Source organism: Xiphophorus maculatus, chromosome 1 (genome assembly GCF_002775205.1).
Source record: "Xiphophorus maculatus strain JP 163 A chromosome 1, X_maculatus-5.0-male, whole genome shotgun sequence".
Classification (NCBI taxonomy): Eukaryota; Metazoa; Chordata; class Actinopteri; order Cyprinodontiformes; family Poeciliidae; genus Xiphophorus; species Xiphophorus maculatus.
Genome location: NC_036443.1, coordinates 20,634,777 through 20,658,983, shown reverse-complemented (window position 1 = coordinate 20,658,983; position 24,207 = coordinate 20,634,777). Strand labels below are relative to the sequence as shown.

General features: G+C 40.1%; 2 protein-coding genes across 10 annotated transcripts in view; both read left to right on the top strand.

The window, feature by feature from the left end:
- The window catches only part of LOC102218378 (serine/threonine-protein kinase WNK2-like), a 49,205-nt gene extending 41,080 nt beyond the window's left edge, over positions 1-8,125 (top strand). For 5 of the 8 annotated variants that reach the window (XM_023351918.1, XM_023351975.1, XM_023352218.1 and 2 more), the window contains 4 exons: positions 1,398-1,496; positions 3,669-3,713; positions 4,167-4,468; positions 5,618-8,125. In XM_023351918.1, the coding sequence (XP_023207686.1) occupies positions 1,398-1,496; positions 3,669-3,713; positions 4,167-4,468; positions 5,618-5,980 (809 nt within the window). In that variant the 3' untranslated portion in view covers positions 5,981-8,125. The remainder of the gene's footprint in view (positions 1-1,397; positions 1,497-3,668; positions 3,714-4,166; positions 4,469-5,617) is intronic. The other 3 variants (XM_023352121.1, XM_023352024.1, XM_023352083.1) reach the window with 3 other exon arrangements.
- A 1,585-nt stretch (positions 8,126-9,710) lies between these two features.
- On the top strand, positions 9,711-23,150 carry brpf1 (bromodomain and PHD finger containing 1). Of its 2 annotated transcripts, none has more exons than XM_023337792.1 (16): positions 9,711-9,951; positions 11,836-12,623; positions 13,507-13,696; positions 13,781-14,068; positions 14,159-14,676; positions 15,326-15,515; positions 15,626-15,757; positions 15,865-15,993; positions 16,181-16,556; positions 17,407-17,709; positions 17,817-18,068; positions 18,165-18,312; positions 18,529-18,662; positions 20,096-20,211; positions 20,309-20,463; positions 22,142-23,150. In XM_023337792.1, the coding sequence occupies exons 2-16, from the start codon at positions 11,881-11,883 to the stop codon at positions 22,323-22,325; spliced, it is 3,858 nt and encodes a 1,285-aa protein (XP_023193560.1). In that variant the 5' UTR covers positions 9,711-9,951; positions 11,836-11,880; the 3' UTR covers positions 22,326-23,150. The 2 variants fall into 2 exon arrangements, with proteins under 2 accessions (XP_023193560.1, XP_023193566.1); XM_023337798.1 differs by lacking the exon at positions 9,711-9,951 and adding an exon at positions 10,181-10,324.
- Positions 23,151-24,207: the final 1,057 nt, after the last annotated feature.

Sequence of the window (24,207 nt, the reverse complement as noted above, 5' to 3'; positions counted from 1 at the left end):
CCTAAAACATTCAATCATTACTGGATTGTTTTCTTTTTAGCTTGATGACTGTTGCAATCCTAGAACTTAGGTCATATAATTTGAACTTGGATATCACATACGGGATAGAATATTTTCAAAACATCTGCTAAACTCCCTGCATAATTGGGACGTTTCTGCACCTCCAACATCAGTTTTAGCTTTAATGTGAAGGTGCATTACCATCAGTGTTTAGATTGGTTTCTTAGCATTATGACACCAGTTGAGCAAGGAGTTTTTCTTTACAGAGGAATGTGTACAGCTAGGTCTGCCATTTTGCACAGTAATTTTAACTTACCAGAGTGTTTTATGTATAGATATTTGCGAGTGCAGTCAGAATGAATCATACTTGCAAAATCCAAAATTTCAGTCTTTTCCCTATCATCCTAACTTATCACATGTAGGTGATAAGTTAGAATCACCTACGTGTGATCCTAAAGTAGGATCCTACGTTGGATGTTAAAGAAAGTTGGATGTTTTCTTTAACATCCAACTTAAAGAAAAGCTGGATGTTTTTTTTTTTTGGGTGGGAAAATATCCTGAATTGACATATTAAAATTTGAAGCATGGTTTTTCTCCTCCTTGTCTTCCTTTCCCTTAAGGGCAACAGATGAGCCCAAAATAATTCATATTTTTGTCAGATTTAAATCTGAAATAATCTGAAATAGTCTTCAGAAGTGAGAATGCTAAATGCATTGTTACGAGATTATTTTCAGTCAACCAAGAAATTTGTTTCTGATAGGAAATGAGACCAGCATATCTCAAAGATCATTTTTGTTGTTCCAGAAGCTTCACAATAAATTACTTTAGGCACTGCCAGTGTATTGTGAGCATGATGAGGTTATCCTGATGAGAACTTCAGGTTAACCACACATCTTCCTCTTAAACAGATTTGTCTGTGTTAGTTATGTGTTTTCTAATTTTCTTGTTTAGACTTAAGTGATAGTAGGTAGAATAAAACATTAGATGAACAATAATGGGTTTTTTATTCTTTCTTCCTCATATGTGTCATGATGCACTTTTAAAAAAGATGTCTCACTTCTTTGAACCCTTTTCTATGAATGAATCAGAACACATCCCCTTACACTTAGTTATGACAACAATCAAACATTGTTGTTTTACTTTAACAGTTTATCCATGCATCCATTTTTAAGCTCAATATTATTAGTTATATTTGTTTAAACAAGTGGTTATTCTTTCTTTTCTATTGTCTTTGATTATTTGCATCTTTGAATGCTGTAGTTGGTTCCAACAACCCACTCAGTGTCCTTTTCTGATGCTTTTCATGTGGGGGTTTCTCATACCAATCTCTGTTCACTTTTTCAAAGTATTTCTCTTGTTTCTTCTCTTCTTCTTCCCTCCTTTATTCATCTTTCCAGGCTGGACGGTTTACCACCAAACGTCAGAGAGAGTCACCTATAAATCTAGTAGCAAACCACGCACTAGATTCCTCAGTGGACCTGTGTCTCTGTCCATCTGTTTGTATTTGTTCTTTTCTATTCCCCTTTGCTCATTTTTTCATACACTTTATTTAACTTGATTTTATTGTCACTCTTTTCTTTTTTAAAAGAAAATAAGTTCAGTAGTTATTTTTTTCCACCCTTCTTGCAGGCTTTCTCACCTGATACGTATCACTGTTTTCCTTTTTAATTTTATTCTTGCATATTACACTCAGTCTCAAAACTTTTAAAGATTGTTCTGCATCAGCTACAGGATATCAGTGACATGCATAGATTGTTTTAATTTATCAGTAAAATTAGTTGAACCCAACAGTGTATAAGGCAACAAAATGTTTGTGTTTCAGTTGCTGAGAGAAGGACGTAATACCTTTGTTTTTAGTTATTGCCTTTCTACTAGATCTTCTAATTTGGTTAGGTGGGTCTGTGGAAAACATCATTGGTGATTGATATAGCTTTTTTTTTAATGATCTGTTCAATTAGCTTCAAAATGCAATTGAAAAAATTATGTTATTTTTCATCAGTATTACACCGTGTTCCAAATTATTATGCAAGTGATATTTTCTCAGATTTTCTTAAAAGGTCAATGCAAATGATGGTCAGTATAATTTTCAAGTCATGAATTATTAGAGTATAAATCAAATTTTACTGAACAAAGCTCCCCATGAGAACAGTATATTTTTTTCAAAAATAAAAGCTCAAAATGTACTGTTCCAAATTATTATGCACAGCAGATTTTCTAAACATTTTATGGATTATAAAGAACTGCAAACTGTCATTCTTTGAATGTGCAGCATTAAGTGGTCACATGTACTAACATCAATAGCTATTTCAATCAAAAACATCTTAACAGACCAAGTTACATGTTAATAGGACCCCTTCTTTGATATCACCTGCACAATTCTTGCATCCATTGAACTTATGAGTTTGTGGATAGTTTCTGCTTAAATTTCTTTGCCGGATGTCAGAATACCTTCAGAGTTGAAATATGTTTTTAGTCTTTTGTCATAATATTAGGTCTAATTTCACCACAAGGCTTCTGTTTCTATGCACCAACTTCCTCACTCGTGTGGTTTTTAAAGCTAAGCTGCAATTAACTTCAATATAATAAGTAATCTTATAGGTAAATGGTTGGTTTTTTTCAGTGCTCTTACAGTCATCCATAATTCAAACAACAGCAGTTAATCATTCATAATCATTATAACTTGGCTGTTACCTCCTTTTCGCCTTACTGTTGCTTAATGCAGCAGTAAGATCAAAGCACCTCACAGACACTCTGGCTTGGGAACAGCTAATCCTGTCCAAACATGGGTTGTAGGTCAGACCTAATGCAAAACAGGGGGATTGTGTCTACAAGTATCCATGTGTGCAAGAGAAATGACCCGTTTTTATACCCTCTTAATTTCTTCTGTATGTTCAATCACTGTTGATTTTGATTGTTTAACATCCCCTAAGTGAAGGCACTCCGGCACATACAGTTCCCTAGTGTTGGCAGGGCCCTTTGCTCTCTCTGTCCCTCATGTTTGGATGGAGAAGACGTGCATGGTGCAGGCGCCAGACAGGGCACTGATGGAGACATGCTTCGCCACATGAAGGGCTGTATCATTGATATTGTTTTTCTTTTTTTGTCACTTCTTCCTGAGTTATTTGCATGTTTATTTGTGCTGACAAGTTTCAAATATTAGCAATGTGCTTTGTTAGCTTGTGAAGTTTTATTTAGGTTTCACATTTTGTTCTACAGGGGTTCTCACATGGGCAGTGATTCTTTTTTTTTTTCTCCAGTAAAATTTATTTTGGTAGTAAACAGTGTTTTCTCTCACCTTCTGCCTACCAACCAATAAAATAATTTGTATATACACATTTTCATCTAGTTTATATGAGCAAATAAACAGTTTATCATTTCATTCTGAAACTTAAATGTCTTCCTCCTGACTAGAAGCACTGGCAGTCTAACGTTTGCCAGCTAGGTGTAGAAGTAGGCAGTTTTTTTTTTCCCCAAATGATCAAGTTGGGACAACTTGGTTCTGTCTTCCAATTTTACCCCCATATTTATTTTAAATCCCCTTTTCCTCCTTCTCTCTCCCTAATTGTTTAATAGCTGATTGTGCTTTTGAAGCAGATTGTCCAAATCCTTGTGGCGTTCAGTGTCTTGGCCTAACTGTTTCTGTCTTGTGCTGTTTTACCTTTTTATAGGGTCCACTCTGAAACGACTATGTCTAGGCAAAGAGCGCAGTAGTAGTAACTATCTTATTTACTTCCTTTCTCTGTATTTCTTATTGTCCCCACAAACTTAGTCCTTATATTGTTTATGTACACTTTTTTGTCCTTGTTATTGTTTTGGATCTTGGAAATGTGGTACTGTGTATCTAAGACATGAACATTCTAACTACATATTGTTTAACTGACTTTTCTTTTGCATGACAATATCCATTGATTATGTTACCTGTCACTGCTTGCATATCAAACATTTCATTTTTATGTTATTTGGTTGCCAGGTAGGCAAATTAAATGTCTATGGCTCTATATGCATTTAGGCTGTCTGGCCTCACCAAAAGCTGTCTTTGCTGATTGTGACACAAGTTCCTTTTAATCCAGCTGCTTTTAAATTTTGCCATACCGCAGCCAACTGACTTACTTGTCACTTTTAATGTTTTCTATGTGGGAAGATTTAAGAGTTTTGTCTCTTTTCAGGGTCCCCTCTCAACACTACCACGACACAGACCACCTCAAGTCAAATTCAGCCTTCGCTCACCACGGCGGCACAGTCGACCTCTCCTCAGCCATTCACAAGGCTCGCTCAGGTCCAGACCAACAACAGCAACAACAAGAGAGGCACTTTTACCGAGGACCTTCATAAACTGGTGGATGACTGGACGAAGGAGACTCTAGCGGCAGCCAGTCAGCCACGAACTACCCTAAACAGGATGAGACGGCAGACCCGCCAGCAGGCCACAGAGTGCAGACCTACACAGATGGGTGCAGTTGCATGTGAGGTATTTGGGTTTGAGATGTGGAAGTAGTGGTGAGGGGAGTTTTTGCATCTCTTATACACCAAACCAGACAATTCAAGCTTTCAGAAATGCTTGTAGAGTCTGAATGTCCGCTTCCTTTGATGTACCAGTTAGAGATTTGAGACAATTTTCAGATCTCTAGTGTACAAAACCTTGACCTTGTCATTCAGAGTTTCTCTAGGAGCTATAATTAATAACACTTAGAATATTTTTCTTACCCATTACTAAACATTTTTTCTTAGCATTATTAAACATTATGTTAGGAGAAGACACAACTTAACTTTTTGGGTGTAAAAGTGGAGCGTTTGCTTCCTCTGAACCTAAAAAATAAACTTTTTTATTTAACACTGATACTGATAATGGGCAACTTTGAGTTGTCTTCCTTCAGTAAGCACATCTACACCAAGGACTGTAAACACAGTGACCAACAGAATTGAGTCTGATGAGTTCGCAAATTTAAAAATGATCAGATTTTTGAGTTTCCATGAGGCCAGTTACTGGTCACACAGGTAAAAATGAAAATTGGTCAGTGCTAAACACCATCTGATTTCCCAGAGCAACTCTAGTACATTGGAAGGTTTAGTAAGTTAACCCCAATTATTTCAATAGTTTTCAATCCACATTTAACCTTCTGGATTTGTAAGCAAGATACGTTTAAATGAGTTGCTATATAATGTTGAAAATAAACTTAAATGTACTTATGTAGTCATTTTTAAATGCATGATGCTTGGAAATGGGTCCAGTTTTAATTAAAATAGGAATTGTTTGAATCTAAACGTATTACATTAGCTGCTAAAATCTGTATCAAAACAACCATTTTTCTTTTTTCCTACTTATTCCCTATATGCTCCAACCTCACTTTTTTCTGCAAAGTTGATTTTGTCGCACAGGTCTAGATTATGCATATTGATTAGCAACCAGTATGTTAATCTTTCTGGTGTTTTTAAGTGGTATTTTTCCCCCCCAATGCTAACTATTTGAGCAAACATCAAAAAGGGTCTTTTGTCTTATAGAGGTTTGGTGTATAAGTGTCCTGAGACCCTGTGGTAGTACATTTGGGGGGTTTCTTACATTTTTAACTCTAAATCAAAGCTGTGTAATATTATCTAAAATACCTCCATTCTATTCCAGATGAAATGCCATGTTGTTCCCAACAACTTGCGGCTACCTCTCTCATGCCCAAAGACCGCCGTTTTAGGCCCTAATATGCCTACAAATCTAGGACTAAACTCATCCACAGTGCATCCTCCTGGCTACCTTGTGCAATCAGGCTCCTTTGGTGTGATGGCTCCCACTCCTCTTTATTCGCAGCAGTGGCCTGGCATGCCTAGTCCTGTAGCGTCTGTGGTTCCTGTAGGATTGCTTGGTGCTCCAAGAGCGATTCACTACGCCACATTGTCAAACCCAGGGATCCAACCGTACTCTTTTGTTGTGCACAACCCTGAGAATGGGCCTTTCCCGAAAACCACAAGGACTTCCCGATCCGCTAATTAATGTGTTGGTGTGCGCTCAGGACAGACTGATTTCGCTCTGCTTTGTGCACCAGAGCCACACATGTGCATAGTTTTATCCTGTAAATAACACGCTATGGTGTTGCTATTCTTTATGCAACACATCTATGTGTCGTAAATTGTGTATTTGTATGTGTGTATATGATACAGTATGTGTTAAGTCTGAATACTTACTGCTTTTTGGCTTTGTTCTTAGCTAAACTCAGCCATGTAAGACATTTTATCTGCACTCACGGTAACCGACTTCACTCTGTTCTTCATCACATTTGCCTTTCTGTTGAAACACTACATTGGAATCCAAATACTAGTGGCTTATGATTCAGTGAGATGACAGTATTTTGAACAAATTAACTGTTTGGCAGGAATGTAGTGCCTTGAACATTTATTTATGTATATATTTTCTTTAAACAAAGCATTTCTGCATCCAAGTTATTTTATTTAAAATGGTAGCTTGAGTGTGTTTTTTGGTTTACATACAAATGCCCTTATTGTACTGCACTAATAACACAGTATATAATCTTATTTTAAAAAATACAAATATGGTTTGACCTGATTTACTTATCACCCCATTGATAAATGGAATGCCATAGCAGAGATATGATCTGATGCCTTCAGAAACAAATGACCAATGTATGAATGATGAGGTTAGGTTAGGTTAGGGGAAAGGGTAGAAGCCAGCGTCCAAATAAACTTAATCCACTTAATTCAGGTCAAATGGTTCAGCTGGGCAAAGCCTCTTTATTTATTTTTCGATTGGAGAACCAACTCATTGGACAGCACGAGAGCGTCCACTGCTGCAGAGGAAAGCCAGTGTCCAGAGCCATATAATTCTGTACATAAGTCTTTCTACAGTAGATGTCTCTGGTAGTTTTGTGAATCAGAATGTAGCAAATAATGTGAATTTCTTTTTCTTTTTTTGAGGCTCAAAAGTGCAATTGAACCCCTTTCCACAAAGCTTTGATCATAGCCTTGCCACAAGCCTTACCTTTAATGTGTGCAAGAGGAGCAAGCTGAACTGAAAGGTTGAACAAAATTACAATTCACCAAACCACAGACGTTGCCAGACACAAGAATCGATATTACAAACTACCCAGTAAACAGTTTATCACAGCTTATTGTTCTTTCAACTTACCTAGTACTCAACATACACTGTATGTAGAATACTTTGTGCAGTCACCAATTTAATCTGAGGTCTTAGTTGTTGTTTTTTTCCTTTTTTGATGCTGCTATTTATCAAAGTGATTTTGCTGTACAGTTAAGCGTTTATTGTTTGATGGTACAAAGCAGATGCTCATAAAGCAGTGTTATAGCCTTGTTAAAGGACTGGTGTGTTGTTTATTTTTGATGACAGCCAATTTTATTTTGTCTTTTTGCATTTATTTTCAGTGACATATTGCAACATTAAACTGAAACTTGATGTCAGAGATTTGCACAACATATGGTCTCCTTTTATCCTTCTACGTGAGGAGTTCCTACACTGTATATATTTGGTGGGGTTTCATCACTGACGAGCATGGCCAATATTTCATCTTTCCACAAAATGTAGAAACGGTACAGATATAAGGTTAGAAATATGACATCTGCACAACCCCAGTTCTGCCAAAGCTGTGAATCGTAAAGTTTTCTTCTTGTAGCTCGTATTTGTACATTTTATTTTGACTCTTAAAAGTGGCGGGAGGGAGGGTTGCTTTACTGTATATTAACTCCATCAATTCGGTTTGAATTGGATTTTTCTAAGATATTATGCAGAGTCTTCTGCTTTGGTGAAATATTTCCAATAGTAAGAGATTTCTGTTCTCTGTCACGTGTATCTTGTATGTTCTACTTTTCCTAGCTGCTAACTCATGGAGAGCATGGGAGGAGGCAACCAATATCGGTATATGCGATAAACTGGAATAGTTGAACGTGCACAGAGGAGAAGGAGCATCCTGACACTTTTTTCTTGGCACATCTCTCTTGTCTGGGAGAAACTGCTCCTCAAGATTATGCTCCAGTTGTGATTGGCCTGTGTTTGAACTGTGTGAGATTGCTTTGCCTGCTGTATGTCCCATTGCATTACCCCACCCTGTCCTGATGCACTCTTATCACAGACTGTATGTTGAGAGAGAAATAAATATTTTGTGCTTGATTAATTGTGTCTTTATTTCCACATGCAAAACCTGGACAGTAAAGCAAACAGATTTATTTGACATTTAGTGTGGTTAAAAAAATCTTCAGTGACAAGCTAGGACTTTTTTTTTGGTTAGCATATTTGTGTAGTTGAGCTGCATAACATTAGGAAAACATGCAATATGCAATAAGACAAATAAGCCAGGAAATTGAATGATGTTTATAGCGAATCAGAATGTAGCTAGATAAACTACTCCAGATAACGAGTAGTTTATCTAGGTACTGGGTGGAAATTCTGTTTGCAATCAACAAAATTTTGTTTCAAAAAGGTGAATCGAGCCAGGTATTATTACAGCAAACGCACATTTTTTTTATAAATGACTTTTTTTTGGAATTACTTGTTGCCATCACCTTATTTTTCTTTCCTTCACAGAAGAGCTTAAATGAGATGCCACTCCAAAACAGTAACAATAATTGCACTCAGAAGAAATGTGCTTAAAATTAAAAGAATGCTTTAAATCTGAATCTTCCAACTATTTTACTTGTTTCCCTGTTTAGGCAATTTAGGATTACCTAATGCATTTCTTTTTACTAAATACAACAATAAGTTTACCTTTTTTCCTACAATATCAGAAATAGATGTGACCTGAACATACTAGGTTCAGGTCACATCTATATGTTGTGATCCTGTGCTTAAAACATGCGTTTTAATTTTTGTGATAGGTTATCCCACAACATCTGAGACTATGGGAGGTACAGCTGTGAATTTTAGGGCAACTCCTCAAATACTGTTTCTTTGTGGGAGTGAGGGGGTAGACAAATGTGGACCTTCACAAGTATTTGCCAGTCTTGGGTACAATTTCTAAGTGGCTGAAGGTTCCATGTCCATCTGTTAAAAACAATAATATCCATGTATAAACCCTGTGGAGATGTCAGCATCTTACTCTTATATTAAGAGACAGGCTCTGGGACCAAGACATGCATGTGTTTTGATGCAATACTTCTGTATCAATCTAAAATAAAAATAAAAACACCTTGGGAATTTGCTTGCTGAAATAGTGTCAATATTCGCAATGAAATGAGTACCAAGAGCTGAAAGAAGCCATTAATCCAAGCCAGATTAGTTTGCACATGAAGTTTGCATCCAGGTACTCCATCTTTCTCCCACAGTCTAAAAACAGGGCTTTTAATTTAATTGGTATTTCTCAATTGTCCTTTGATACAGTATTGTATGTGTATTCACGGTTGTTTGTTCTTTGATCGAATGACAACCTGTTCAAGGTAACCCCACCTCTCACCCAATGACCGATGGCAACATGTGCCAGCCCTCGTGCGACCCTGTAAAAAAATAAGTGGGTATAGAAAATAGATTACACATATATCAGTTATGTGAGCAGGAATGGACTGTGCAAAGATAGACTCATTAAGCAGAAAAGGTAGCTCATTACTATGTGTGTGCAAACCTGTTTTGATTCTATCAACCAATCACGAAACGCATTCCAATCCCTCCGACCAATCACAGAAGAAACCTCCGCCCATTGCGTCCCTATGTCTCGTCCAATGTAAAATCGTTCTGGTTTGCGTAGTGAATGTGTCAACCCGCGTCTACGGCGAAGCAGCGTTACAGCTATGGTTGTCCCCCCCTTTTGTTCATCAGAGTTCCTCCATTATTGCACAAACAATGAAACTATTTGGATGTTATGCCGTTTCATGAAACATTTTACTGCATGTACGCCTTCCACGCTCTCCTCTGGGATTATTTAATGAATTAAAAGCGACCTGCAACCCTCCTGAGCTGCTGTGAGGTGTCCGAAGCACGCAGTATTTCCTGAAGAACGTGGAGTAGTAAGTGTTGAAAATAAAGTATCAGTCTGGAAGTGTTGTGTTGGTGTTTAAGGGTTACTTTTGGTCACATTTTCACGTTCAGGAACTTGCTGAAGTTGTGATCCTGTGCTAATTATTGTAATCCATCATAACCCACAGTGCCCTGAAAAGACAGTGACGCGGGTAGCTCCCCTTATTATGCAAAATAAGCACGCCAGCCTTTTTTCTGCATCACAATACCAAAGCATATTGATGCTGAAATAAAAATCTCACATGAATGTAGTTGTGGCGCTTGGCAAGATTCGGCACTGGACCCAACCACACTTACTGTTGCAGTTCGCTAACTTCATGAAATCGAACGTTTGCTGTTATTTTCTGGAATCCACGGGCTGAGGTGATTATGGAGGGAAACACTGGGTCTGAATGTTTACAATGAGACCAGTTCAGACACTGTTCTTGGATTTAGTCCTTACTATTACCGAAACGGTCTGTAACGGCTATGTAACGGCTACCTTTGTTTAGCTAACATTTATTCCGTGAGCTTAGCTAACGCACGAGCCTTAAACGTTACCAACGGGAATAAGGTATTGAGCTAAATTGTAAACGGTTTTTTAAATGTCTGGTTTGTTTGTTTGTAAAGGCTGTAAAGTATTTGTTCCCCTGTTCCTTTGGAAGTTTGTAGAAATCGTGGTTTGCTAACTGTTGTTAGCAGGTTGGCTAAAGCTCGCTGCTACTGTAGTTCATTGTTGGAGAGAAGCAACACCAGAATGCTAATGTTAGCATGCCTTTAGATGGTTGTGTAGCCGAGTTACTGTATATTTCCCGGTGTACAATTGAATTAAGTTGATTTTAAAACTAAAAAAAAAATCCTAGCCAAACCCAAGCTCCTGTCCTAATTCACAGTCAGACGTTTTCCTGATTGTTTTATTGCTTAAACGTTTTATTTGTTGACCTGAATGGCACCTGTCACCGGGTAAAAGGGAAACATAAGTTGTTTCCCTGTTGGAGTGTGTTTACATTCTTAGAGGGTTATTTCCTGGTCAAGTGACAGCAGTATAGATTAGTTATTAGATAGTATTTGATGGTATTCATGTATGTTACATACTGTAAAGAAAATTACAAAATAGCAAAATAAGGAAGCTTCACTCTTTAGCATTACTATAAACTTCTATGTTTCCATGGTAACTGGAGCCTATTGCAGCTGTCAGTGGGCTCTAGATCAGATCATCTGTGCATCACAGATCCAACCCCAGAGTTAATTCTGACAGATCATGTAGTTTCTATCATAATATTTTGACTAAAATGGTTGTTTTTTTCAGTCACAGTGTGATCAGTTATAGCCATGTCAGTTTTAGTCAACCAAACATTATTACATATTAATTGACTAAAGGTACTGTAAATTTAGATGACTGAATTAAGTAGTCATAGAGAATTTTTTTTAGGCCCTCCTATCTTTAAGGGTTATAGTTCCCTTACATCAAGGTTACACCTATTGATCTGAGGATGCAGCTGAATTAGATTTATATTTTTCAATATAGAAACATGCATACGAAGATCAAGTTTCTAATTGCTGTTCCATGCTATATTTCCACTACATCATAATGCTTGATTAAAATGTTTGTAGTTTTTGTTATAAAAAATATAGATTTTTGTTGCCAAAAAAAATTTGCATCAGTTTTTATTAACAGAATATACTCTAAAACACAATGGTTCATGCACAACAAAGATAATTTTGATACCCTCAGTTAACCAAACATCATATGATAATGGAAACAATAGAAAAGACTGAGGAAAACAATATTGGCCAATTGCAGCCCATAATTTCTTATTCATATTGATATTGTGCAGCCCTATATTTCATTTATTTTGAAGTCATAGTTTCCATTTGTGTTTTTTTTTCTTCAGATGTAAAGCTGAACTTCAGTTGTCCCTGAAGAGGTTGTTGGCACCATGGGGCTAGATTTTGATGTGAAGACATTCTGTCATAATCTTCGGGCCACAAAGCCACCGTATGAGTGTCCAGTGGAGACTTGTCGTAAGGTTTACAAGAGTTACAGCGGCATAGAGTATCACCTCTACCACTATGACCATGACAACCCAACTCCTGCTCCCGCTGTGCCCCAGAAGAAGAGGAAGGGCCGTCCTCCTCGTGCCTCGTTGACCGCCTCTGGGGACACGGACGACATTGGAGGCAGCGGAGGTGGAGGACCTAGTCCTGAAGCAAACGCACCTGGGAGCCCCAACCGGTCGGACCATTCTCACTCCCCTGGCAGGGAGACAATGACCTACGCTCAGGCGCAGCGCATGGTGGAGCTGGAGATTCAGGGACGCATTCACCGCATCAGTATCTTTGAGAACATTGATGTGGTGTCCGAGGAAGACAGCGATGCCGAGGATGCACCACCATCTGGCGCAGGCAGTTTTGGAGGAGGGGTTTGTAACGGCAGTGACAGTGGAGCCGGGGGCAGTGAAGTTGGAGGAAGCGGGAAGGACCGCTCTGACATCCCGTCCTCTAACGGCGGTAAAGCCACGCCAAAGACTGGGAAGCACAAAAGTAAAGATAAGAAGAAGGACGGTTCATCTCACCATCACAACCCGCAGTCCGGTCTTGCTGTCAAGCTTCCAGAAGCAGTGTTTAGAGAACTGGACCAAGAAAGACCTGATGCCCCTGCTCGGACTTTATCCTACTACAGGTGTGATACTAGGATTGTAATTTGATTCATTAATATTTAAATGGCTTAGGTAGGTTCGTTTTTTCACTGTCTAAAAATTAAATTAGACTTAACTTTTCATTGTTAGTTTTCCTCTAAAAAAATTCAGTTTATCAAATGTCAGCCTAATGAGGGTGACTTTAAATCTTTTATTGAATTCAGATGTTGAAATACATTTCCTTAATATTTGGTAGAACTGCCTTTTGAACCATGTAGTTTGGGTCAAAAGCTTTGAGTTTCCTTTCACAGGTTTTTCACATTAGATTGGTGAAATTTTGCCCCATTCCTCAGGAGCTGGTTTAACAGTCAGCACACCTTTTCCACTTAATCCATAAATTTTCCTGACAGCTAAGATTATGGCTTTGTGACAACCGTTCGAAGACATTGATTTTGTTGTTCTTTGTAATTAATTAGGTGCTATGCTTTAGGGTTCTTTGTATGGGATATCCATTTGTGACCAAGCTGATGTCTTGAGATGCTGCTTCACTCTTCTAGAAAACGCTTTTTCCTCACGATCCCATCTATTATGTGAAGTGTGCTAGTTCCTACTGCAGCAAAACGCCCCCACAACATGATGCTGGCGCCACCTTACACCCACATGTGGTAGGCTGTAGGCTTGTGAGCACCATGATCATTATGACCAAACTCTACAAGTAACTTTTATAATAATTTTATTAATGATAACTGACCTAAAATAGGAGAAGTTTAGTCTGATTTTATGTAAGTGAAGAAAAACAAGTCATGGGTTTCTGTTTTAATACAATGTGTTTAAATATTTAGTAATTCTATTTAGAAGCTTTACATTTTTTGTGATAGATTTTTCTTCCTGCCCACATTTACTCCTCTGTCTGCCTCTGGGCTTCAGGTACATTGAGAAGTCTGTGGAAGAGCTGGATGAAGAGGTTGAGTACGACATGGATGAAGAGGACTACATCTGGCTCGGCATCATGAACGACAAAAGGCGACGTGACGGAGTGACGCCAATCCCTCAGGAGGTCTTTGAATACCTCATGGACCGCTTAGAAAAGGAGTCCTACTTTGAGAGCCACAACAAGGTACCTGAACTCACATACTAAAGACATTACAGACATTCACCTGCGAATTTGAACTCTGACCCGTTCTGTTGCCCGTCCCCCCAGGCAGACCCCAGTACGTTAATCGACGAGGATGCCGTCTGCTGCATCTGCAATGACGGCGAGTGTCAGAACAGCAACGTGATCCTGTTCTGTGACATGTGCAACCTGGCAGTGCACCAGGAGTGCTATGGCGTTCCCTACATCCCAGAGGGTCAGTGGTTGTGTCGGCGCTGCCTGCAGTCGCCGAGCAGAGCGGTGGACTGTGCTCTGTGTCCTAACAAGGGCGGGGCTTTCAAACAGACGGATGACGGGCGCTGGGCTCATGTTGTCTGTGCGCTTTGGATCCCAGAGGTGAAGCGATTTTTGGCAAATCAACTGCAGAGATTTTGATTGGTTTCTCATGTTGTCCCAATAATCAAATGTTTTTCTCCCATTTTCTAGGTCTGCTTTGCAAACACGGTCTTTCTGGAGCCGATCGACAGCATCGAGCACATCCCTGCCGCCCGCTGGAAGCTCACCTGCTACATCTGCAAGCAACGTGGCTCAGGCGCCTGCATCCAGTGTCACAAAGCCAACTGTTACACAGCCTTCCACGTCACCTGTGCCCAGCAGGCAGGCCTCTACATGAAGATGGAGCCGGTCAGAGAAACGGGGGCTAACGGCACATCGTTCAGCGTGCGCAAGACGGCGTACTGCGATATCCACACACCGCCGGGGTCAGCCAGGCCTCTCGCTGGAGTGGGCGGGGCCAGCATGGGCTCGTCCAACAGCGAAGGGGAGCTGGAGGATGACGACGAGCCCAGTCTCGGCCAGGACGAAGACTCCAAGGGCTGGAGCTCTGAGCGGGCCAAGAGGGCGAAGGCGAAATCCAGGCTGAAGATGAAGAGAGCGAGGAAGATCCTGGCAGAGAGGAGAGCTGCTGCACCAGTGGTGTCTGTGCCCTGCATACCTCCCCACAGGTAGATGTGCAATTCACCTGCTCAGGCAGAAATACAGTATATGTCACTGTATATTCTGTCTTACAAAAGTATTTATTTATTTATTTTTACATTTTATCAAATTAAAACCACAAAATTTCAACTTATTTTATTGGGATTCTATGAGATGGACCAGAGGTCAGCAACCTTCACAACCCTAAGAGAAGATAGAAGGAGCTAAAAACAGGAGAAAATCTGCTAAAGACTTTAGGCCGTGGTGAAAGTTTACCTTCTACCAGGACAAACATGCAGCCAGAACATCAGTGGTTTAGATCAAAGCACAGAGTAGAATAAAAGCAAAAAAATCTCAGATTTACAAAGCTGGTTGAGGCGTATGCCAATGAAACTACTATGACAAGCTTGTTTGATAAAGCATTTATCTGGAGGAGCTGACTACAAATGTCACTTTTCATTTTGTTTTATTTTAATCTCTATATAAAAATGGAAATGAAAGATAATGGAAATTATCTTTCATTTTCTTTTCACTTCACAGTGAAGCGTTCTTTTGTGTTGGTTTATAACAAAAACTCCCAGTAAAATGTTTGTTGTGGTAACGTCACAAACCAATAAAGTTCAAGGGAGCGTGAATACTCCTTCATCACGCTGTAAATTAGTGTTTGCTTCTCTGCAGACTCAGCAAAATCACAAGTAATCTGACGGTGCCCAGGAAGAGTCAGTTCATGCAACGACTCCACAGCTACTGGACGCTGAAGAGGCAAAGTCGAAATGGTGTTCCTCTTCTGCGGCGGCTCCAGACCCACCTGCCATCTCAGCGCCATGTGGAGCCGAATCCACCACAGCCCGCAGCACAGCTTCCCCCTGTAAACATTTCCAACTCTTACTATTTGTTTGGGTTTTTTTTGTGCCATTAACTAAAATGAATACGTTTTTTGTTATTTGTTTAATATTTTCCATCATATTTGTGTTTCAGAGGGACAACGAGGAGAAACAGACAGCCTTAAAGGAGCAGCTGAAGGCCTGGCAGAGATTGAGACATGACCTGGAGAGAGCCAGGCTGCTGGTGGAGCTCATCCGCAAGAGGGAGAAACTCAAGAGGGAGACGGTGAGGCTCAGAACGGATATTTTTACACTATTGTGATAATAAAATTGTGTATGCACGAATGTCGGTTTATCCGTGCAGCTGACAGGTGTACAACTGTGCCTGTTTAGATTAAAGTGCAGCAGATGGCGCTGGAGATGCAGCTCACTCCCTTCCTGGTGCTTCTCAGGAGTACGTTGGAGCAGTTACAGGAAAGAGACACAAACAACTTTTTCACTGAGCCTGTTCCCCTTGAAGAGGTAAATGTATAAACATTCAACGTTTTCCCTCTTTATTTCCACGTATACAATTAGACCATGCTGCTGCTGCATTTATATTGGTTTAAAATTGCAAGCGCAGAGGTTAGAATTGTACATCTAAATGAAGCTGGTGGAGGCTTTTCCATCAGACTGTTCCTCAGTCCGAGCCTTTCCCTCTGTTCAACAGGTGCCGGACTACCTGGAGCACATTGACACTCCTATGGACTTCCAGACCATGTGGAACCTGCTGGAGTCCCATCGCTACCTCACGTTTGAGGCCTTCGAGGCCGACTTTGGCCTCATTGTCAACAACTGCCTCAAGTACAACGCCAAGGACACGGTGTTTTACCGAGCCGCCCTGCGGCTCAGGGAGATGGGCGCCGTCGTCCTCAGAGCGGCCAGGCGCCAGGCCGAACGGATCGGCTTCGATTATGAGTCAGGCATGCATCTTCATCGAGACTCGAGCCCAGAAAGCCAACATGAGCCAGAGAGAGACAGAGACAGAGACAGAGAGCGGGACAGGGAACAGGACAGAGACAGACCTTTGTCCTCTAATGAAGACGGTAAGCGACCCTCTTTTACTTTAATTGGTTGGCTTATTGTGATCAGGAGAGTTTCAGTTCCAAAGAATTGGCGAAACACTAAATATTTTTAAAAGACATGCTTTTCTTATAGATTGATTATTGTCATGTGAACATATTTTAAAATATTGTTCTATTTCATTGAAATATGTATGTTAAATAATATATACTTCATTTAAAAGTTTTTTGATTGTCATAAAATAAAGCAAAATGGTTCAGACAAAAATATTGTTCATGTAGTATAGAGAATAACCAGCAGATGGCGCCTCTCTTGCTGTGCTGAATTTCACTGGTTCGAAAACATTTAAGGTTCTGGGCTATCGACAGTGCTTCTGTTCTCCACATGAACATCATCAACATCATTTTCTATTAACAAGATTTTAAGTCCTTGTAACCAATAATGGGCTCCCAGTCCCACATTTTGTATTCATGACTCTTAAACTTTAAGAGGTTTTTGGAGGCTATTATCTGACAGACCAAGTAGGACATAGTCATGAGGTTGAACTAGAAGAATTTTTACATTTTCTTTTTACAAACTAGGTTGGAGAGTCTCTACTGCAAGTTCATTCTAGACTTTGACTAGGCTATTGTAACACAGACGTTTTGATCTAAACTCTTTCATTGCTTATCTGGATTGTTGTCCTGCTAAAAGGTAACCTCAGGTCTTTTAGCCTCACCTCTGCTTCATGGTCTACCACTATGTTTCACGGTGTGTTCAAATACAATTAGAGACGATTCACATGACAGCTCTAGTCCCATGCTGTTAAACCTGAGCGTTTTCATGTCCATTTGGTGGACGAGCTGTAAGTGTCGCTCTCCCTGCCCCTCCCAGACCTGCTGCTGCCAGAGAACAGGCGACGGCTGCCGCTGGACGAGCAGCTGCATTACCTGCAGGCGCGCCTTGATGAGGTCAACTCTGGGAAGCACAGCATCGGCCAGTCTCGCAGGGCCAAAGCCCTGAAGAAGGAGATCAGTGTGATCCGGAGGAAGCTGGCGCACCAGCGGGAGGTGGGCTCCATCATGGGGGGCCGTGAGTCGGCGGGGGATCGCAGTTCTTCTCTCCCGCATCACTCTTCATCTGTGGGACACCATGATGAGGGGGGAGAGAGCAGCAGCCAGGAGATTGGGGGAAAGGGTGTGTTTATAGGAATGTTGGACTATTAATATGATGTGTAATACGATTCAGCAGACAAAATGTTTATTTTCATCTTTTGTCATTTTTATCTCGTGTTTTATCTGCAGCTCCCGAGGTTGGCCGGCGGACTTCTGTGCTTTTTTCCAAGAAGAACCAAAAAATGGCTGGACCTCCCAAAAGACCAGGGCGCCCGCCGAAGAACCGAGACATGGGCTACGCCGGGCCAGGGGTGAGCCAGAGCCCCATCGGGCCCCCCCAGCTCCCTCTGCTGTCCAACAGCAGGCCCAGGAAGAGACCCCGCACCCCCCACAGCACCTCCAGCTCCGACAGCGACAGCGACAACGATGACCTCCTTCCAGGTGCAGTGCACCGTGGCCGTTACTCGTTACTGCTCCTTTAATCATGTGACAGTTCCCACGTCACAGTGACTCACCACCTCCGTGTGTTACCCTCAGGTTTACCGAGCAATGGCTTTGATACAGGAAACCAACCTGTGACTGAAAGCTTCCGTGTGTACAGAAACGAGCCTCGCCTGCCTCGATCCAGCTCCGACTCCGAGTCCACCACCAGCAGCAGCAGTAGCGCCGCTTCTGACAGGACCAGGTGATTGATGCGTGAGCGCTTCTGATCTAAAGTACCCACTATCTCATATGTAGCTGTTGGTTCATGAACAACAACATAGAAAGTGAAAACCAAAACCACAAATGGTATAGCGTTTTCTTCTCAAAAAAAAAAAAAAAACACTCATTGAAGAAAGGCTCTGTTAGCTTTAGTTTCGAGTTTTGACGGGCACGCCTTTCCTGTCTTTTCCTCCCCCAGCACTACGCCCTCTAAGCAAGGCAGAGGAAAGGCGTCATTCTCTCGTTCCACCTTCCATGAGGACAGCAGTGAGGAAACGTCGGGCACAGAAAATGATTCCTACTCAGTTGGAGGATCACGGAGCGTTTCACACTGTAAGCACCTTCACACGCACTGTGAAACCCTGCAAAGCACACATGAAGGCGTTAAACTTTTCAAACATTGTTTCAGTTTATTTGCTTTGAGAGCCAAATTATTGTAAGACTTGATGGAGACATTAATATGAGTCTTGATCAAATTTCTAATTTAATTATTCTAAACCTAAACTAGTATTTTGCTTTAGAGTTTAATTTAGTTAACCACCACTAGAGTACTTGCCTAATTGGTAAGAAGAAAATGACATGTAGAGGTTTTTACACCGCTCACATTCACTTGGCTGTGTTTCAACCACAAACCTGAAGGCATTTTAGTTACATTTTATGAGATCCTACACAAATTCCAAAACTGTAACCTGGAGGAAAAAGATACATGATTTTCAAATTTTTTTTTACAAATGACATTCTGGGAAGTGTGGCCTGCATTTGAGTTCCCCATCTCTTCGCCTCTACCTTCAAATAAAATCCTTTTGAACTCACCTATTGGTGAATAAAATGATCCTGTATGTAATTACTTTTTGTATAAGTGGAGCTGATCTTGGAAGGACTCAGTTTGGTTTGCGAACACATTGGACACTGGTAATTTATTAAAACCAGCAAGAAAAGGCCATTGCTGGCAGAAGACGATTCACTCTTCTCAACAGACTTGTAGATAATCTGCAGTATCTTGCTGCAAGCACAGATTCTTGAAGAAATAAAGTCTGCTCTGCCCCTCCTTCCAGACATCTATACTGTTTCATCTCCAGTCTGGTAACGCGCTTTGACTTGAAAATTTCTGGTCAGTCTGACTGAGCACAAGCTGTTTTGCAAATAAAAATGTTAAAAACAGTTAGAAATCATTTATTATTTTACTACTGCTATCACATAAAATCCCAAGTTCAAGGGATATTCATACTTTTTCCAGGAATGTGACCACAAAGTTCTGACTCTTTTTAAACAAATAATCAAAGCTAGTGGATTCATATCTAAACCTCGGGATTTCTGCACTTATACATTCTTTTTTAAAGCAGGAAACGGTTCAACAGCAAGAGTCAACCCGTCTTATTTAGTTTCCTTGGGCTAAAAAAGTGTTTGATATACAGGAAACAAGACTTAACACATTTTGTTCCTGTTTTTGATTGCTACATGGAAGTATGGCAGCTGCTGCAGTTGTTGCCTGAATGAAGGAGGCATAATATGCTCCACCAAAAAACAGGACATTTTTCTCACTTTAAGACTGAATTGTGCCACTTCCAAAAAAAAAGAAATTATCTGATTACAGAACTTTTTAATCCCTGTTATTCCTGCACATTTTGCAATGAGAAGAGGTTTCACTCATTTTGAACAGAAAATACTTGTTTTGTAGTAAACCCTGAAGACAGTGAGATAACATATGGGCCCATTGTAGTGAGAAAATAAAATGGCGTAACGCTGGCTTTTCTTGCTGCTGTCAGTGGTGCGTGGCCGGGACCGGTCAGGATGCTGGATGACGTCTGACGACTACTCCTCTCTGGAAGCTCTGGATCTGGTCTGGGCCAAGTGCAGAGGCTATCCTTCGTATCCTGCTCTGGTGAGATAGAAACATTGTGTTAACCCTGAGAACTGCATCAAAACAACGTACAGTGAATGCACGTTTCATCACCATTCACGCCTCTGTTCGCCTGCAGATCATCGACCCAAAGATGCCCAGGGAGGGCGTGTTCCACCGCGGAGTCCCAATACCCGTACCTCCTTTAGACGTGCTGAAACTCGGCGAGCAAATGACCCAAGAAGCCCGGGAGCACCTGTTCCTCGTCCTCTTTTTCGACAACAAAAGAACCTGGTCAGTATTCTGAATCCAACAGTTTCAAACGTTTCGCTGACATCTGCAACCTTCCATCTTATCAGGGTCAAACTTTCTTTTGCGAGAGAATCAGGACTGGCTGTGACCGGATATAGATTTGTGCATAACTCTGCTGCAGAAACTTCAAAGCGGCGCTGCAGCGCTCGAGCTGCGAAGCACGAGCCGACAGAACGCGTAGCAGATATAGGCCAAACGTGGTTTTTGAGAATACAAGACAAGCACCTGCTCTTCTAGGTCATCATGTACACTGCTTTAATTCAGAAGGAAAAAAGAAGCGTGAGAAGGGTGACGGCTTCATGCACTGAAATCCTTCCTCATTCTCATCTTAGAAGGATAGCTGAAGTTCTTTCAGGTCACGCCCTGCAACGAATCAGGAAGTCCTTCTGCTGAAGGAGACAAAGAGCCCTTTTGTTTGAAGAGGCATTTTATTTACACTAATATTGATTCTAGCACAATGTACTAATGTATGCACATACATCTGCATCTCAATAGAAATGCTCATTTATTTCAGTATTCAGACAGTAAAAATGAAACTCGTAGGCAATATAGTGCGCTTAGAATGACGTGAAGCTTTTATTTTTGTTCATTATGATGGCTTAGAGCTAAGAAATTCTGAATTTCAGTTTTTCTGAAACCCCAGAATATTTTATCAGAACCAGTAAAAAATTGGGTTGGTATTATGAAATTGTCAGCTTATTGATTAAAATATGCCCATGCACCAAACAATACTTGGTCAGGTCTCCTTTTACATGAATTACTGTATCAGTGCTACATGACCTTTGGCAGTATGGCAGCTAAGTCCTATTAGAACATGAAATTGGTATCTCTACCATGAAATGCTCTAAAATTTGTCAAAAGTTTTAATATGAGGCTTGATGAATCTCAGTGAACCAACACTGAGTTTCAGTGATTTTTGACACAACGCCCCAAATCATCTCTGATTGTGGAAACTTCCCACTTGACCTTTTGAACTACAGAGCAACAGTCAATCCATCCAACCATTTGCTTCTAAATCACTCCTTTAGACCTTCTGTTGATTCTTCCATCCTTTCCTCTTACAGCTGGTGATTTTTGCTGGTTCCGTATGTAAAGGTGGTTCACTGTAAATGTATTTGTCATAAATTTACTGGAAAGTATTTGATGTGTGCTTTAGAAACGTGTGTTTGGAAATGTAGGGAGTTTAGAAATAAAAAATTATTTGGAGCCCAATTTACAATTATCTCCTTCTTGCTAGAGCACATTTTGAAACATAGTTTGTCCTTCTTTTCTGAACTTTGTCAGGTATTTTTAATGACTTTGCTGCGCTGCAATAAATAAATACCGGTATATATTTTTTCATTATTATTTGTTTTTGAAAACCACTATCTTTTACCTTTCACTTTTTGGATTTCCCTCCTTGTGGCGCAAATGTGAAAGCATAAAATAACATTTCTTTATTAAAAACCATCTTTTCTTCTCGTCATATCTAATTTATTTTGTGAAACTAAATTTGGGGATTGTTATTAGCTATGAGACATAATTTAAAAAAATAAATACTTGAAAAATATCTCTGTTTAATTAACAAGTTTCATTTAAAAACAATGTAAATGAATTACATTTTTTAAAATACATTTTTCAATTTGATTGAGATGCACCTGGGTGTTTGTGTGTTTCGCAGGCAGTGGCTGCCACGATCCAAGCTGGTGCCACTTGGTGTGGACCAAGAACTAGACAAGGAGAAGATGCTTGAGGGCAGGAAATCCAACATTCGTAAATCCGTTTCGGTGGCCTACAGTCGTGCCATGCAACACCGCAGCAAAGTCCAGGGAGACCCCAGCAGCGAAACCAGCGACAGTGACTGATTGCAAACAGACACGCAGTCTAAATCTGCAAAACTTGTGGATTTCATGCATCCATAAAGGGAGCACAGCCCTTTGACACGGATTACAAAGACAACCAAGCAAGCAGGAAAATTAGTAGGAAGGAAAAACTCCTCTACTTTGCCCCCAAAACACATTCACTCACACAAAGGCATATTTAATCAGACATGTAAAAAAAAAATATTGTATTTAAGAAGATTAAAAATAAGGATATTGCTAATAATGATGACAAAAAAATGTTCCAAATCATGAATCAAAATGTTTAATGTACGTGGTCTGTATATGTTTAAAAGAAAAAGGAAATAATGGTTTACAGACTTAAAATGGAGGCATAATATCACACTATGGTCCATACACAATTCTGCCTCCCCCTGTCCTTTCTTCACATTCAGTCACACAGGTAATCTTACACTCAAACAGGTAAATGCATGTTCTATGTGTAGAGTAAATATACACACACTTCACCTTCCAAAAGCATACCTGTGTGTGTGTGTGGAGTCAGAGGAGCAGAAAAAGGGACTGTTGCAGCCTGTCTGTAGGCAAATCAACGTTACTGTAATTTATTCTTTGAACTTTTTGTTTGTCACTCCAGCAGCTGCACATCTCAACGTCTTTTTCTTTCTTTTTTTTTTTTTACAGATTTGTAAACATGTATTTCTGTCACATTGACCTGTAGAATCAGTCAATAATGAGCACTAAACTGAAACATGATCGTCTCCATGTCTCTTAGTCTCAGGCCGATGGCTGTAGAACTTTTATATAACAAAGATTGCATAAAAAATACAAGTTTAATAAAAAAAAAGAATAGTGTTTTTTTGGGCCTTGTGGTTACTGTTACTGCTAGCTCTCTGTTTCCTCCTAAATAAGAAGGATTTGCATAAGAAGGATTTGTGTGGATTATTTTTAACTACTATTCTGAAGAAAAATTCTTACCTTCCTTTTGTTTTTCTTCAGTGGAAGGGTGAGTCAGTAATTTATTGGGCTTCCACATCCTGATAGTTTTCTATTGAGGGTGCCGTATTCGACATGATCACTCAAGCTTTAAGGTTGTTTTTTTTTTTTTACAAAAATGTGGTCATTATGACCATGATAATCTTTCCCATCTCAGGGAAAGATTACCTAAGACCTTTTTCATTTCTGTCAAAGGCCTTTACTGTTCAGACCTGAAATCTGATACCCTGCGGTTGGCTAATGCTGTACTCAACCTTCAATCTGGCATGTAAAGAGACTCAAATATGTTCAACTCTCCTATACAGCTTTTAGCCTAATATGACCTAAACAAATTTAAAGGGGTGTCCAAGCATCTGTGATAATGTCCTTATTGTGGCTGTGCAGGTTTTTTTTGCTTTTACGTACAGTTGAAACCAGATATTTACATTCACTGTACACAAAGACACACCTTGTTTTCCTGATTGTTTGAAATTAAATCTGACTAAAGTTGACAGCTTTGTTCGGTTAAGGATTACAAAATGTTAAACTATTGAGAGAGCATTTATTGGCTACGTTCTTATTTCCCTCAAATCACAAAGTTTTCATACAAGGTCATACAAAAGATTACAGTGCCTTAGCGTGTCATCTGAGAGGTTCATTCACAACATTTGAGTTTACTGAAAGCATGTCTAGGTGTAAGTTAAGTCAACACCTAGAACACACTGCTTCTTTGTGTGACCTCGTGGAAAAACTAAATATCAAGCAAGATATGGAGAAGACAATTGTGAACCTCCAAAAGTCTGCTTCCTCCTTGTGTTCAATTTCCAGATGCCTTCAAGGGCATCTGGAAATTGTCATCAGTCCAAACAAGTATAAACAGTATGGGAACTTCATGAAGGGAGATCAATGAATCGAAATGTAGGCGCAACATTTC